The 18,308-nt window shown below is 41.2% G+C and overlaps 1 protein-coding gene across 3 annotated transcripts in view; it reads right to left on the bottom strand.

Annotated features, from left to right (window-relative positions):
• The window catches only part of STAM (signal transducing adaptor molecule), a 38,779-nt gene extending 20,916 nt beyond the window's left edge, over positions 1-17,863 (bottom strand). The window contains exons 1-2 of one of the 3 annotated variants that reach the window (XM_064444722.1): positions 17,652-17,863; positions 5,192-5,276 (exon numbers count right to left, since the gene is read on the bottom strand). In XM_064444722.1, the coding sequence (XP_064300792.1) occupies positions 5,192-5,276; positions 17,652-17,691 (125 nt within the window). In that variant the 5' untranslated portion in view covers positions 17,692-17,863. Of the gene's footprint in view, positions 1-5,191; positions 5,277-17,604; positions 17,624-17,651 lie in introns of those variants that run through there. The other 2 variants (XM_064444723.1, XM_064444724.1) reach the window with 2 other exon arrangements.
• Positions 17,864-18,308: the final 445 nt, after the last annotated feature.

Below are 18,308 nucleotides of genomic sequence, written 5' to 3'. Positions count from 1 at the left end.
ATGTAAAATACTACTGAGATTGGGTAACTTGAGGGGGAAAAAAAAAATAGTTTGGATGACTACCAAGTAAGCAATTTCACTATTCTCTCTTGTATGAACAGGCACAAAAACAACCAAAGAAGAATCAGCTAACCAGAATACTGACTCACTGAGACAGTGATTAATCCATAAGGAATCAGGACAAAGTTAGGCAAAGCAATAATACAGACAAACCATTTCTCAATGACAATTTTTCAATACCCACCCCCACCCCCAATAAAGCGTGCTGCAATTAACATTTGTATTTTCTCTACCACCAGTGTCTTCTCCCAGTCATTGACTTAATTCTTTTTTTCTTCAGCCATCATTTTTATTAAGTAACTTTTCTGGAGAAAAACTGAAGTTGTGATAGTTTGAGACATAAAGATTCATATGTCTCATTAAGTTACTACAAAAGGCACAACCATCTCAAAGCCAAATGCAAACAGAATTAGACTTAGGAACTGGCTACCACTAAACTGACAGGGGACAGCAGGAGGCTGACCTCATGCTAAAATATACCATATGTGGCCTTCAATTTTCCCTTTCAGAATCACAAAATCATAGAATCATTAAGGTTGGAAAAGACCTCTAGGATCAACCCAACAAAACAATGTCTCCTAAACCATGTCCCAAAGTGCCACATCTACATGTCTTTTAAATACCTCCAGGGATGGTGACTCCCCCACCTCTCTGGGCAGCCTGTTTGTTCCAATGCCTGACCACTCTTTCAGTAAAGACATTTTTCCTAATATCCAACCTAAACCTCCCCTGACGCAGTTTTATGCCATTTCTTCTCATCCTATCGCAAGTTACTTGGGAGAAGAGACCAAGACGCCCCCTCACTACAACCTCCTGTCAGGCAGTTGTAGACAGCGATAAGGTCTCCCTTCAACCTCCTCTTCTCCAGACTAAACAACCCCAGCTCCCTCAGCCGCTCCTCAGAAGACCTGTGCTCCAGACCCTTCACCAGCTTCACTGCCCTTCTCTGGACACGCTCCAGCAACTCAATGTCTGTCTTGTACTGAGGGGCCCAAAACTGAACCCAGAATTTGAGATGCAGCCTCACCAGTGCCGGGTACAGGGGCACAATCACTTTCCTAGTCTTGCTGGCCACACTATTCCTGATACAAACCAGGATGCTGTTGGCCTTCTTCAAATTTTGTAACATTATTTTACTCAGACCTGATAAACTATAGATTCAGTTGTGTAAGCATTTTTATTGCAGAAAACCAACACTATACAAAAATCTATGCCTTTCATGTAGTCAGACAATTTAAAATGCCAGTCAAATATGATAAGTTTCTTAAATAAACAAGGTTTCAATAATGCTGTGAAAAAACAGAAAAAAGATTGCCTGTAATGGTGAAACCTTTGTTTTAATCATGTTTCCATGTTGAAAAGGCAACATGCTCACTGAACTACCAATAATCCTAAAAAATGGGATGCAATGTAATATGCAACCACTGAGCTGTATGAGTTCCTAAAATGAATTCAGAGATTAAAACACACGTTGGTTGTCTCGTAGTTAGACAAATTTTAGATCATCTTAAGAACCTGGCATGCAAAATATGCAGAAAGTCTCAAGTTAATTCCACCCTACATATGGCAATACTTTATATATGCTATTGTAAAAAAGGCATATTACTAAAAACATTACTGAATTTACTGTCCTTCCAGTGTTTTCTACGAAAATTCTGGCATCAACTCTAATCAATTAGATTTTGAAATTTAATTCAAAAGCTAATACATTAGATTTTTGAGAAAAAGAGAGAAAAAGGTCAGAAATTCACTAGAATTCTAACTTGCTAAAACCTGGTTTAGTTGGTTGGATTAGGGGAAGAAAGGTAAAAATTTCATCTATCAGTGATTCTCTGTGACTAAGGTATTGCAATGTGAAAATTAACAGTAGCAATTCTGTTACTGAACTGTAACTGGTTTATCTTAAGAGAAAATGTAGCACCTTTGTAGCATAATAGGTTTCCAACAACTTTGGATGGAAACAAGTTGTTGGCAGATCTAAATGAGACAATACACCACATAACACTATGGGACAAGAAGTGCCACTTAATGAAGAACAGTCCTTCTAATCTACTGTGGCTTCAGGTGTGAGACAACCTACATCTAAAGTGCTGCAGGCATGCAACAAAGCTTACAGACTGGTACAACAAAAACCCATAGCAGAGATTTTAATAATCTAAACTTCTGCCAAGAACAGTAACAGACTGCTTGTATTGGACCAGAATTGGTTAAAAGATTAAAGCAGATCCCAGTTACGAAGACTAGCATCCTTGCCACAGGAACTTGAACTGCAGGAAAATTTCAAACAGGGTAGCATATCTGATTGAAACTTCTTAATGAGGAACTTGGTCTTGCTTTACCTTGCTATGGCATGACATAATCCATCAAAACAAAGAAAACCCACTATTAGCAAGTTTTAACAGAATCTGAATTTAAGCAATGAGTCAGCTGGCAGCGTATTACAAGCAGGGTAAGTATTACAAAGGTTAAAGTCACAGCCAGGATAAAACTACTGTTCTATTAAAAAACAAAACAAAACAACAACCAGAAAACAGAAAAAAACACCACCAAAACCAAACACCAACCCCACACACAAACACAAAAACCCCAGAAACAAACAAACAAAAAACAAATCATAACAGAACCTCCAGCTGTCGCACAGAAATTCAGGTGCACATTACCAGAAGATTTCCAGGTTTGCCTGTACTTCCAAGCAGCTGTCTCATGCAGCTAGATACATTTGAGCGCTTGCACTTGACTAAGATGCTGTGAGACTAAATCTTGCCTATGGAAATGCTTTCAGTGACTGAACAGAATACTGAAGCCTTCAATAATATAGTTATTTTTACAGGCTCCGCATCAACATTCACAAGGAGGAGAAATGCAGTTTTACATATACAGACTAATATGAAACATTATTAACAACTTGCCAGCTCTTAACCGCAGTTATACAAAACAGCACAGGTCTCAATATGCCATGCTATTTATAAGTACTCCTCTAAAGATCACCTCTAATCCCAAGGAATAAGCTTATTTGCAAACCTGTCCTTTGGAACAAAAGTCCAAAGGTGGGAATTTGCTGTCTGGCATCTCATACTGTTTCCTGCAGTCTCAGAAGGCAATCCAAGTCATTCTCAGAGAAGCCTTTCACTGAACAGCAGCAGTGGAAAACTCTCTTTCTGAGGCTATTCCTTACTGGAATTGTTACAGGGAATGCTTGGAGCAGCTTTATTTAAAACATTTCCAAAGCCTAATACTAATCTGAAAAAAACCACTACAGATACACTGTAGATGTATATCTATATATAGATACAGTTTAATGTCTTTAAACTGTATTTTTATTTGCTAATATTATACATTTGCATTTTCCATATTAAATGATTTTACACAGTGGTTTCTTTGCAGGGACATTTCCAAAGGGAAAACAATTTCTAACTGATAAAAGGCAAGTGGGGTGGGGGGAAGTGGTGCCTGTTCTGCAGTATAGAAGGAACTCTACAAACCCTCTGTATATGTAGTAGGCATACAAGGCAAATTATACTTTAACTTTTAATGTCAAAAAAACCCAAACACATGCATGAAGCCTACGAGAGAGCTCAGTAAAGAATCAATAATGGAAGCATTAGTGGCCCATATTAAGATGTGTTTAATTTAATATCACATTTTTCAAAATGTACATTTATCAAAGCCCTGATGTCAGAGAACAGCTTCTCAAAACAAGGGGAAGAAACACAGAACCTCACTGCTTTCTGTGACAGACACTGGTGGTGAGGAAAAGGGAAGGGCAGCAGATGCTTTATACCTTGGTTTCAGCAAAGTTTCGACTAACAGTTGAAGCTTATATAGTCTCCTTATCACCCAGTTGGTGAAATATGGGCTGGATAAAAGGATGATAAGGTGGGTGGAAAACTGGCTGGCCTCCTAAGCTCAAAGAATTGTCACCAGTAGTGCAAATTCCAGCTAGCAGGCTGTTACTAGTGGGGTCCCTTGGGGATCTCTGCCGGGACTAACTCTGCTCAGTGTCTTCACTAATAACTGAATGATGGGAGGCAAGGAACTCTCAGCAACTTTGCTGCCAACAGCAAACTGGGGTGGAGCAATCAATATACTGGAGGGCAGGGCTACTATTCAGAGGGACCTGGACAGGCTGGAGAAATGGGCAGACTGGAACTTCATCAAGTTCAACAAGAACAAGGGCAAGGTGTCGCATTTGGGATGGTCTGCACCAGCAAAGGGCAGGAACTGACCGGCTAAAAAGCAGCTCCACAGGAAAGGATCTGCAGGTCCTATTGGGTGACAGGCATCAGCAGTGCAGCCTGGCAGCAAAGACAACCAACCGCATCCTGGGTCAAACAAGTGGTCAGTGCAGCCAACAGAGCCAGGGAAGCGATCCTTCCCCTCCATCCAATGGGGAGCTGCCAGGACAGTCAGAGGAGAGTCACATACAAGGAGAGATGGAGAGCTGCCTTCAGTTTTGAGAAGAGTGAACTAAAAGGGTACCTTACTGCCTTCTATAACTAATTAGCCAGAGAACACATAGAAGATGAAGCCAGACTCTTTCTTAGAGCTGCACAGTCATAGGACAAGATGCAACAGCAAGTTGGAACCGGAGAAATTTTAATCAGATTCCTGGACTATTTATTTATTTACTTACTTACTGTGAGGGTAGTTAAATACTGAAACACGTTGCCCATAGGAGTTGTGGAAACTCTGACCTTGGAGGCATTCAAGACTTGACACGGTCCTGAGCAACCTGATCTAATTAAGACCTGTTTCAAGCTGGGGTGTTGGACTACACGACCTCTGGAGGTCACTTGCAGCCTAGATTATGATTCTGTAAGAAAAATCCCTAATGAAGTCTCCTGGGTTTACAGGGACACTGCTAAAATATATCAGTTTATTTATTCTGTTACAATGATGAAAAGCTGCTGTACACAACTCCTAATTTTAACAGATCGGCTGGTATTTCCAAAGGAAGAATTGCAAAATTTAGCAGAAAATCCATAGATTTTCCTTTTGCTTATAATAAACTTCAGTTAAATTGACCTGTTGCAAAAGTCTATACAAGATATCAAAAATTCCGTTCCTGTCATCTGAGACTGAAATAACAGAATTTAAAAAGTTTGGGGAGGAAATTTCTAAAGTTACTTACCCTGTACGTGACTGTCCAACTTTATCACAGATGTCTAAGATGAGGCCCCAGTCCTCTGCAGTGTTCATCTCACTGGTTGCTTTCTCTGGTGAATAAAGTATAAGTAAATCAAAATACAAATTAAAAAAAAAAAACACCACAAAATTGTCAAAGATGTTGCAATATTACCTCTTTGTATATTGATAACTGCATAACAAATCCCCATATTTAATAAATTCCTATATTAAAACTGTTTTACCTAACTCTTTCCAATTTTCAAATGTTCACTTCTGGCCATGAATTTAAAATCATAAGAAAACACGTATTTTGGGGTTGTTTTCCTACCTAATTAATATATACCCAGAATATGACAAAAGTAGTATAGCTACCAACAGATTTTTTTTTCCCCATTTGGAACTATAAAGTTCAGTAGTATATGAATACCCAAAGCATTAGTTCACAGCATTTCGCACTTCCTCAGACACTAAACTGCTGTGTCTTGCATTTCCTTTCTATGTATTACAACTCAAAAGGAGGATCCAACAATTCAACAATCAAAAACTTTTATCTCCCCATTCTCATCTCTGCTTTGGATGATATATTCCACGCTGTCTTTTCAGCTATAAAGACTGCTAAACCAAAGCTAATCTGATAGAAGCCATTAGGACTCTTTCTAAAAAATCTTTTGAGTAGGACAAGAAGAGTCCCTGTGAAGAGTGAAGAAATAGAGAGGGTAGGTGGAGAAGAAATAGATTCCATTCAGAAAAAAAAAAAAAACCACCAACAAAAACCAGGCTCCCTCCCTATTTCTCCCCCAGAAAAGCTTAGGTACACAGAGGATAACAATAAATAAAAGTGTTAAAGGAAACTGAGCTATTCACCAAACAGAAGGAGAATGGGCACAGAATATTACTCAAACTTCATCTAATATTCACCTCTTAATCTACAAAAGACAAAATAGGCCCCAGCAGTGAGTACCATCCCTCAGGGGATATCTCAGACTACTTAGTTTTATGAAAGAAAGCAAATATTTCCTATAAAACTTATATGCCAGGAAAGATTCATTAGCCATATTAGCACTTGCGGAGAAGAGAAAGACAAAGCAAAGCATCTAATCTCCAAAAGTTGCAAGGAATTATTCCTCCCAAAACTGACAGCTTGTCTTGGTGAATGAGTTTCTCTGTCCTACAATTTGAAGTCAGGTTAAATAGTTTCTTAATTCAGACCAAAAATGCAGGAAAGCAAAGCTCTATGGTTATGTGCTTTCAAAGTATTTCTGAGGAAAAATTGACACTCCCATACCCAACTAGAATGATAACACATCAGTTGTACTGCCTGACAGGGAAATCCTAAATGGAAGTTAGTTACAATTCTGTATGTTCTCTCATATAAAGTAAAAGAGCATGGCCCCCCTCTCTAAATTGAATCAGAAAACTTACTTGATTACTAAAATAGTCATAATCAACAAAAATATGAAAAAATCTGGAGAGACATCATGCTAACATCTAGCACTAAGATATATCAGCTGATCAACCAACCACTTCATTTTCCTTTCAGTCTACTATTGTTCCAAATCATGTTTAGGACTACTACAGCTAACAGTCAGAGAAACTCTTGATTTTTAGAAATTGTTCATAAAAGAAACATGTCAACTGTGAAACAAAATTTGAGAGGAACACCATAATGGCAGAATCCTCTCAGAATGCCAACTAAAAATGCCAGAACATGAGAACAGAGCAATGAGACTGTACCCTGCTTATAAACAGTGTTTCATTACTCCAGAATTTTATTTCTTTAGTTGGGGATACCTTATAAATTCATGCAAATGAGACGGGGGGTGAGGGGGGTGGGGGTTTAAGGAAAAACCCATAGCAGAACTATGCATTATACTTTTCCTGCTTGTTATTACACTTTTCCTGCTTGTTATTACACTTTTCCTGCTTGTTATTACACTTTTCCTGCTTGTTATTACACTTTTCCTGCTTGTTATTACACTTTTCCTGCTTGTTGTTATGGTTTTAATATAGTCAGCTCTCAGTCACCTGTAGGCAGAATACTTTGGCCACACATGGTAAGACACCTGAACTGAACGCATGTGCACAGAGCCATCACAGGCCAGGGCAGTCTTCTGTAATCACAGTCCATGAGCGCAGCAGCTGTACTGCTGCCAAAGCCAGCCTCAACTCTGAAGCATCATAACCACTTTTTTGAAACATGGACCCTAAGTGGAGTTGCACCTGAGCTGAAAGTGTGCCTACATGGCATTCCCAAAACTAAAACCAGCTGATAAGCACAGTCCAGACAAACACAAAACAGACCACATGGAGGCAGTTTGTATCCAGGACTCCCCTGCCTCAGTTCAGTGCCAGTTCTGCAGGAGCTGGACCAGCTCCAGTCAGAGCGTGTCTGTACGGTGCTCTCCACAGCCCTAAGTTCCTGCCAGGCTCACAGCTCACGTGCAGCCTCGCAAACCCAAGCAGTTCACTCACGCCTAGTGCCGTGCTTCAGTTAGCACATCCTTCAGCAGTCAGAGCTGAGAAATCCAATGCAGCTGAAACTCTGACCTTTTCCATTATTCTACACAATACACAGTTGTCTGTACTTCTGGCATCAATTGATCCTTCTTTCCTCACAATGTCATCAGAGAGAAATGGCACAGCAATCAGTTATGTCTTTTACAAACCAAAAAGTAAAATAACACGTGCTTAAGGTTTGAAAATAACAACAAACTGTCTTTTATGCTAATTTAAAGTTTGGCTAAAGCTAGAAATAAGATGGTGATTGATGAAATCCCTGATCCGTATCAACCACACTGATTACAACCTCATTCTCAGTAAGAATGTTTTGCAAATTTATCCACAAGTACAATTACAAGTTTTCTATCATGGCCACATTCCTTCATGGAAGTTGAACTAGCCCAGTATAAAAACCACCATTTTCTTGCAACACCTTCCCCCTTGTTAGCCAGGCTATTACCTCCACCAACAAACACTAGATAGTTTCTTACACAATTTCAGTCTGAAACCCAGTTCCAATGTGTGTTTTGTTTTCTGCAGTAAAAAGCATCCATTAATTCCCTCAGATAATAAAATTAATTGTAAGACATGAGGGGGAAAAAAAGTTTGCCTCTAGCATTTTATTTAAATTTTGTCTCAAACAAGCGTAGTTAAAAGTTAAGGGCATAGTGTGAACGTTAGCAGTACGCTATCTGACATTGACTGCCCACAAAAAAGGCCACTATCTCTGTCAGAGCATTAGCGAGTGCGTATCACCTTTCACCACTCTCGGAACAGGAGCAACAAAGATACTTTGACAAAATTCCTATGTTGCATCAGTGTCTCGTAGACCAAATTATGACTTAAAGCTACTTAAGTTAAATTACTTACACTATTATCACTTAAAATCCACGAACGCTCTCTCTTCTAATCTGAGGCACACATTCACAGCCAAAAAAAATCTTTATTCGCATTCAGGATATGCTTTACCCTAACAGCTGGCACCCTACCAGCCTTCAGGTACAGCTGACATGTCACTGTTGGACTCTATCTTAGTACCAAAATGAACTCTGATAGGGAAGGAAAAACAGACATTTGTATTTAAAGTCTTAGGGTAGGTTAGCACAGGAGATAGAAGATAAACTAGAAATGTTCATCTTCCCTCTCTGATCAAAAATAATTCTGCCACAGCAATATTAATGTTTACTCCAGACCCTATCCCTCCACCTCATCATTGCTACAAAATCTTATTCAACTTAGCAAATGCCAGGCGAAGATCAGATAACGTTTTGGACTTTACTAAAACAACTTTTAAAGGCAGCGCTGGCTCCTTCATGAAATCAGCATTAATAAGTTTTGAAGAACACTGCATCAAACAAAAAAGAAATCAGGACGACATGACACGTATGTGATGGAACTTCGGACATAGTTTTCCAAAACAGCTCTCTCCCATAAGGCTGTATCACTCAAATTCAAGGCATTGTTTTCCTAGCACAAGCAAGGCCTTAAAATTAATGTAGTAACTGTAACCAGTGCAAGACCATAAAATCTTGCATCACCTCAGATTGTAATTAGTAGCTTTTGAATTGCAACTGCTTTTTTCCTTTTGGGGTTTTTTGTTTTTTTTTTTTTTTCATTCTGGGTCTTCAACTTTCACCTTTATTTTTCTAGAGTTACTTAAAATTTTTTTCTTACAACTAACTCCACAGAGACGCAGAAAGTGGTAGAGTGCCATCATTTCAGACCAAAAGAGTACCTAGATCTATGGCTTCTTTGCACAATAACAATAACAATGACTCTGCACAACGTAAGAACACCTTTCTAAATAACTTCAACAATTTATTAAATTCCTAAAATGAAAACAGAACACACAAAACCAATATACCATGTCTTTCAGCCACTTTGCAAGGCACAGAGCATGGGATCACTAGGCTTCTCCCTTTATTCTTCTTCTGTACTCCTAACACTAATCATACCAAGCCAGACCAATTCCATCTTGCCCAACATCCAGCCTCTAATATATATTACACCTAAAGAAGCAGATGCCTAGGAAAACATAAAAAAGAACAAGGTAAGCATTAGTTGTACTTCCTACAACACACCTTTCAGCGACCAACAATTTGCAGCTTCGTAACTCCTGAGTCAGAAATGGTGCTCCAACCACACAAATGTAACGACAAATCACAAAGAACAAATAATTAAGCAGTGTTCTGAAGCAAAATACATCTCCTGTGACAGAAATCTCAGCTGTGTCTGTATCTTCAAAATTTCTCAAAGTTCTAGAATATAATCTCCTTCAAATAAAATATCTAGATGCTGAACCCATTCATCATTCTTCCAAACGTATTTTCTACCTCCTTTTTTTTTTCCAACTAAACCTCTGAATAAAATTTATACAAACCTGATCATCATCTGCCTTTTAAAGAAAACACCATTCATCAGTACAAATGCTGTCTAGTCTCACTGAAATACTGTACCAAAAACACAGGAGACAGCATTACACCTATTAATCAGAAGCCAGGCCAGAAAGACCTAAGTATATGAGTTACATTACTTATACTTCGGTTGTGGCGAAAGTACACAGGGCTTTTGCACAGGCTCTTTTGGGATACCTAAATAAACCAGCCTCCCCTTGTGTTGTAAAATTCATTAGTTTTGTTGAGGTCCCATTTCCCTCCAATTTACACAGACCTGAAGGCTTGGAGCATCGATAAAATTCTGTTTTATCCCTTGGTTTTGTGCGTTATTTAGAAATTATAACCAAAGCAAGAATATTTGCACTGTTTCTATTTGAAGTTCCCCACTACATAACAAACAACTGCAGTTGATCATTTTAGGACAGAAGTAGCAAACTTTTCTCAGAAGAAAAAATAATAATTTCCTAACAATTCATAATTGTCCTAAAAAAAATTTATAATCAGATTTATAAAGTACTATTAGATAGAAGAAATGTAGTACATGTTGAAAAAAAAAGCACTGCCAAACTTAGTGGTTGACTGTTTAGGTGCTGGTAATAGAATTATAATTATTGCTGCATGTTTTCCATGCAAATATGTGCTAGTCACTTGATTCTGCATCTTAACAATAGCATTTTACTGGCTTATTAGAATTTTGCAAGAGTAAATACCTTTGTCAATGTTCAGATACTGCAGTGAATACCATGATGCATTTCTTAAGGCAGAAAACTTAAAGACTATCAATTGCTAACAACATTTTCAGAGGGAAATCCTGGCAGGTTGGAGCTTCCTAAGCTTTAGATTTGACAGAACTTTATTCTAAAAAAAAGTCCAATCTTAGAACTGAGCTATTTTTCTTCTAGAAAGTCTCAAAGATGTTAAAACTACCTAGATCAAAAAACAGATCCAAACATCCCCAAACCAAACACTTAAAATATCATGATTTGAAGCAGTTTCATAGAATGTCTTGAGTTGGAAGGGACCCACAAGGATCATCGAGTCCAACTCCTGTCCCTGCACAGGACAACCCCAAAATTCACACCATGTGACCGCCTCCCTGGGGAGCCTGTTTCAGTGCTCCACCACCCTCTGGGGGAAGAACCTTTTCCTAATACCCAACCTAACACTCCCCTGGCACATCTTCCTGACATTCCCTTGGGTCCTGTCATTGGTCACCAGAGAGAAGAGATCAGTGCCTGCCCCTCTTCCTTCCTCCCCTTGTGAGGAAGCTGCAGACTGCCATGAGGTCTCTCCTCAGTCTCCTCCAGGCTGAACAAACCAAGTGACTTTAGCCACTCCTTATACAGTTTCCCCTCTAACCCTTCACCAACTTCGTGTCCCTCCTCTGGACACTCTCTAGTAGCTTTATATCCTTAATGTACTGTGGTGCCCAAAACTGCACCCAGCACTCAAGGTGAGGCCGCACCAGGGCAGAGCAGAGAGGGACAATCACCTCCCTCGACCAGCTGCAATGCAGTGCTTGATGCACCCTGTTTAAACTGCACTTGATGCAGCTTAAACAATTACAAGTAAAAACTGTCAGAATGTTCTGCTAAACTAAGGTTTCATGGACATAATTCCATTTCCACAGTTGCACATCTCTCAAGCGAAATACTGAAGTTCTCAGTAATTAAAGTTACAACAAAAAGAATGGGTACAGATCTTCAAAAGGACAGCTAGAGACAGTCACCCACAGACTAAAATTCCAACCAGTTGCTAGCACGATAAAAAAAAAATCATCAAAAAATTCATTATATAAATGTAAACACAACTGAATTAAAAAAAAAAAATTTCAACACTCCCCACAACTTTCTCTCCCCCCTCCCATTGAAAGTCTTGTTTTCTTCCCAAGTCTAAATAAATAACTTTCTCCCTCTCTATTTAAATGAAAATACTAAAATTCCAAAGCATCATAAAAACATAAATGTAACTACCTCATCTCTTCAATACAGTTTAAATAGTCCTGAACGACTGAAACTGATTGCAAACTTTTCTTTCTTTTTGTGGTCACTTGCCAAGAAATTCTGGTTACATACCATTCCACATCACTGAAGTTAAAAGTAATTAATTGTGTTCTTTTTGTCTGTCAAATAAAATGAACAAATGCATTTTTGGCCCATTCTACAAAAACCACTGCTTTAATATTAACCATTCTGCATTTCACTAGCATGGTCAGAAGTTCACAGAAGAATATGTCCAACCAGGTTCCATTTAGACAAGACTGAAAATAACCTCTAACAGGCAACACCACCTAGAAAGAAACTAGAATTCCCTGTTGAACCATTAACTTCAGTAAAGCTATTCACCAACTTTTTTAGTTAACTGTATCCTCATTTACAGTATTCCTAAAAGGTCCTCATGGGAGCACTTGTAGAAGGTGTCCTTGAAAGCACTGCTAGCTGACCCAAGGCAGAGCAAGCAGCAGTGTCTGTGCTGACACGAGGCCACCTCAACTCATTCCTTCAGAAGGCTGTGTAGGATCTCACCGTGCATGAGGCAGCCTAGCCAAGGCTCAGTAAGCTGAGCAGAAAGAAGACAAAAGGATTCAAGATCTGGTAAGACAATGATGAAAACAGCAGCAAGACAAGCCAGGCAAAAATAATTTAGATGTTTAAATGCCTTATGGCAAACTCTAAAAAATCCACAGGACTCAAACTACCTTTCACCCAGAAATATTACAACAGAGCAGGAAGGTGAGCACATTAGAGATGTTTGAGAACGATGATGATTACTCTGTAAACAAGGTGTATCACAGGCATATTATAGTAATAAATGGTGCCAGGATTTATTTGCAGAGCCCCACAAACCAAGCCACAGTAGAAACAGAATTTGAGAAGGAAGATCAGCAAGAGACTTAACTTTTCACATCAGATATACAGTGTTATTTTTATCAGCTAGAGGAACAGTTTTACATGTTGAAGACTACTTTGATTCTTCTGAATTTTGATATTATAATGCACACTGTCACCGCTGAAATGAGGGGAAGCACTTCAAATGACAGCTCTTCCCTGGGAGGAAAGAAAAAGAATTAGCGGGAAAGTACAGTCTACAAAAGCTCTTTTGCCTATGGAACATACTATGTCAGCTTCAAATTGCCCACCTGAACTCAAAGTCTGGTGATTCATTTTCAGAAAGGGATATTGAAAAAGACTTGTTGTTGGCTCTTATACAGAAGGGGTATTCCACTCATTTTTAACCTGTCAGCACTGCCATTTTTCACTGAACTTACATGGGACGTATCTCTAGTGGGAAGTTCTTGTTTTTCATAAACATTTATAAATAACTGAAAAAGGGGTAGCTACAGCTCCTTTCCCACACATTTTCTACTCAGCCTCCCTGATAGCTCACAGTTAAAATCCTTCTTCCTAAGACAATGCTGAGAAAAGCAATAGGCCAACCTGGGCAAAAAAGTGCCACCCTCATGACAAGCTGTACCAATCCCTGGAATTCATCTTCCCTCGCAGCCCCAAGTTAACTCACAGTCTGCAGTCTCCATAATTATCTGGGGTCAAGAATCTCCTCTGCAACAACTTTCCCTCCTTTTGGCAAACCTGGCCTAAACACAAGAAAGCCCACCTCAGAGAGACATGCAATTGGACGGTTTTGAAAATGTTGACTAACTAAAGGGATAAACCTAAAGAATAATGAGTTTAAATAGCAAGAGTATTTTATTACAAGAAATTGCACCATGGGAAGCATTTCTTACATTCTAATACATCAAACTATATGCTGTGTTACCTTAACATCCCTACTCACCTACAATCATCTGTAATTCATGCATATTATTAAATAACTAAAGAGCTGGGAGCATAAAGTGATCAATGCTATAGTTAGTAAAACGTGGGAAAAAATCATAGCAAGTCACACCAGGTTGACAGTTCTACTACATTACTAAGCTACCTGCTTAATTTGCTATTACTGTAAATAGTAAGCCTGCACCTTTCCTTTCTTTCCACTCCTGTGATGCCTCAAACCATCACACCAGCTATATTTAGAACTAGACTAACATCCAAAGCAAATGCAAGAAGTGCCTTCATCCCTTACTGTGCATAAGCGACAAAAATCATGAAAAAATGCCCGTGTTTCTTAAACACCTACTCTTAATATTGTATGTGATTTTATGACAACTCATACCAGAAATCTGTGTTTATTGCAGCTTATAAAGCTTCAGAAATAATAAGCTTACAGAAGGGAGCAAAAAGTTCTTCCAGTTCTCTTCTTGCAACATAGATTAAGTTTACAATACTTGACATCAAGTTAGAACAAAGTATGCACTACATTAAGTCCAGAGTTACAGATTTTATTCTTGAGATAACATCTAAATGATGCTTCAGAACTGCTTTAGCAGTAAGTCCTTCATCAAACCCAGCCTAACCACCGCTACATTACTAATTACCCGGTCATGACAGATTAGCAGACAGTCTTTTGGTTCTTAAAGTACACTTCACCATTATTTTGCTGGCATCAAACTTGCAGATAAACCTGTGTTTCTCAGGAACTATTCTCTGGGAGTAATTTTATGATCAAGGTTGTGAAATATGGCAGAAATAGACTTCCCATCAAAACTAATAAGACCACAATTAATTCTAACTCCTTAAATGGAAGATTAGAGTCTCTTAATTATAACCTCAGCAGTCCAGTGCTTAGGTTTTTTCCTTCTGTTAAATTCCAGAATTATGTTCCTTACTTGGACACACTATCAAAGGTTCCCAGACTCAATTGTGAAAATCCACACTGACTTGTGTCACCACTGACTAGTAACCCTTCCCATTTAAATATTCCCAAATATGGCAAATAGAGGGTTCAGAAAACAAAAAGAGGGTTCAGAAAACCAGGAAGTGTTTGGGATTCATCTAGAGATTTGGACTCTGAGGATGACAACAGCTTACAGCATTCTTTAATACTGTTCTTTTGCCATTCACATCTAAAGAAGAGATGCATCCCTCAAAAATCTCTATACAAAGTTGACACCAAATGGTAAGCTATTATGGATGACCAGGTTCCACAGCAGGAGCATGATAACAGGACTAGACAAATGCTGATGACAACTAAACTGAGAAATTTCTCCCTCTGAACTTAGAGATACTTATGCTCCTCAAAACAATGGAAAACGATTTAGTTCCAGATGTGTTCTCTGCAATCCATCATCCTAAATGGTTCCAAAATAATTTCCAACTATTGCACAGTACTGATTAGCTGTACTGGACAGCTATCACAGCAATACTAATACTATCAACTACACCAAAGTCCAAATTCATACAAAATTAAGAATAGCTTTTGCCTGCCTTTCTGCTTCCAGAATCTGATCTTCAAAAGAAAATGTTCCTGCTGGGCAAGAACAAGAGCACTCAACTTTCACTCTGAGAAAAGAACTGAAAAGTAACACTACCACTTGTCAACTTTTAGAAGTTTCCCGAGAACATGAGAGCTTACTTTACAGCTGACGTTATCTTATGAAGCCTGCCAAGTAGTTCATCCAGATAATAGCACATTCCCAAGGGGCCTCGGGGAAGAAGGGCCCAGGGACACTTTCCGGGAGGCTTCATCATTCCCATCTCCCTGGCACAAATCCAGTTAAGTGATGGATGAAGGCAGCAGGCTCCTGGAAGGAGGCTGCCACCAACTGAACAGCCTTCCGCTCCTTCAGTCTCCCTGAGGACACCACGAAAGGGGCTGGTGGAAAGAGGGTGTGTTTACTGGTGAAAATTAGCCCATTGCCCACTATCTGCTTTTCCAAGAACAATTTGGGATTGAGTGGTTACTTCCATCATATTCCCCTATGCTCATAACAGTATGGAGAATAGTACTTTTGCAAAATATCTACTGGTGATCATGCTAGGCAAGCACAGTAGGTAAGGTGCTGGCACTCTGCACCTAGAAAACAGCAAATAACCCAGCGAAGTAACAGCTGGGGGCTACTGCCCTGCATTATGAAACAGTGCTGACAAGCATATATATCAGACTTAGCTCTAGAGAAACCCACTTAAGCAGCCTGATCTTCGCTGCTAGACAGAGGCCTTGGGAAGTAAAAAAGCAAACGTTTGCCAGAACCTCCGCTATCACTCTTTAATCTTCTTAGTTCAAATCATTCTCACAGATAATATTACCAATGTTTCAATCCTCTAATGGTCCATGGAAAATTGGCAAGCAGTGCAATCTCTTCCTCATTTTCAACTGCCAAATTACACTAGTAGACAGCGAAACAATTATGAAAATCATTTACTATTTTTCAAAACAAGTAATCATCAACTTTGCCACCAAGAAAATTATAAATTGGAGGGCAATCTTCAGCAGAAAAGTTTTCTTAACTGTTCAAAATGAGAAGAAAAGCGAGCTATGCTTTACTAAAATGCAACAGACTAAGAATTCCTGATAACATACATACAGAATTTGTGCCACAGTCCTTCATTTATGCACTAACCCTTCCCCCCCAGAAAGATACATACTTTTCAAACAGTTTTGAGTTGGTTTTTTGGAAAGCTGGAGGAATTAAATTGGAGCCCTGACTTCTACAGCTGGATAAACATTAAGAAACAACGTATTTGTATCTGAAAGCTACAGCAAGTCTAAGGCTACTAGAGTAATTTGTTCAAGAAACATATGCAGTGTTATAATGCTGTAAGAAAATAACCGGGGGGGGTGGGGTACTTATCCAAATATGAGAGAGTCCCTTTACGTTACACTGTTCCCAGACAAAGCTTTTATCACTGTAAGTAAAACAGACATCAGCAGCAGGTAGGAGACCAACCGTATTACACAGTATCAAAACAGACGTGCAAGACGAATTTCAAACTGCCTGTATGTTATTTTACCTTCAATGTGGACACATCAGCATTAAGCATGATTTTTGTCAAGTAAAAGCCATACATTTCTTCTCTATGTAATCTGGCCTTGGAACAAGCAAGGTAGGGATGAAACCTGATCACAGCACGTCAAGTTTCACTTGAAAGGGCAAAAGAAAGCTCCCACAGGAATTCACTTTAAAGCACTGAATGCAAAACGCACGGACAATTTTCTCGTGCCTCTCGGCCAAGCCATTGTAGACGGTGCTTTTTACTTTTCACCCTTTCAGCAGCACTACAGCACAAGCATTTCTCATTACTTGTTTTGCTGCGCTGCAGCGTTACTTCTGCTGAGCAGGCCGGCTGGTTTCCCAGGAGCACCCCCTCGCCCGCAGCCCCCGGAGCCAGCCAGGGCCCGCAGCAGCCCCCGCCGCCCCGGTGCTGTCACCGACCAGGCCGCAGCCACCGCTGCCCGGAGGCGCCCCCGGCCCGGCCGCTTCCCGCCGCACCGTGACAGCCGGCCCGGCGGGCCGCTGCTGCACCCGGCTCCCCACCGCACGGGCGGGCCCCAACGCACCGCGACCACCGCTGCAGCCCCCCGCTCCCCGCCGCACGGGCGGGCCCCGCCGCAGCGGAGGGCTGGGGGAGCGGGGTGGGGGAGAGGGCGGGAGGGAGGGAAGGAGGGCCGGCCGCGGGGTTACCTCAGGCAGGGGGAGGCCGGGGCGGGGGCGCGGCGGGAGCCACTCACCCACATCCTGGTCGAAGGGGTTGGTGGCGAAGAGCGGCATCGCGGGGCGCGGCGCGGCCACCCCTCCCCTCCCGGCAGCGCGGCGACAGAGCGAGAAGCACTCGGCGGCGGCGGCGGTTGCTACTGCTGCTGCTCCTCCTCCTCCTCCTCCTCCTCCCCCCGACCGGGGTGCCTCCGCCGCCGCCTCCTCCCAGGGCCGGGGGGCCAGCCCGCCGCGCGCAGCATGCTGGGAAGCCGGGGCTGGCCCCGCCGCCGCCTGACAGACCGCGACCCCACGGCGGCCCCGCCAGCCGCCTCCGGCCCCGGCCCCGGCTCCAGCCCCCTGCCCGCCCCGCGGCGGCGGCAGCGGCGGCACAGCGCCCTGGGAGCGGGGCCCGGCGGGCGGGAAGACCCCTCAGGCGGCACTCGCGGCGCCGGCTGTGCGGGGCTCCCCGGAGGCACCGGCACCGGCCCCCCTCGGCCCCGCCACCCCAGGCCCGGCGCAAGGCGGGGGTCTGTTTTATTTAGTTCTGCTGAGCCCTTTCGTGCCTCGCTAGTTAGTAGGTGAGTTGGCTTCGTGCCCAGGCACTTTGACCCCCGGTAGAAAATTTTCAGAGCTTCCTTATACATCGGGCTGACTTGAGTCTTTTCATCACTGCCGCTACCGTGCTTCTGAAG

This window comes from Phalacrocorax carbo, chromosome 2 (assembly GCF_963921805.1).
Source record: "Phalacrocorax carbo chromosome 2, bPhaCar2.1, whole genome shotgun sequence".
Taxonomy (NCBI): domain Eukaryota; kingdom Metazoa; phylum Chordata; class Aves; order Suliformes; family Phalacrocoracidae; genus Phalacrocorax; species Phalacrocorax carbo.
This window is presented reverse-complemented; position numbering and strand designations above follow the sequence as displayed.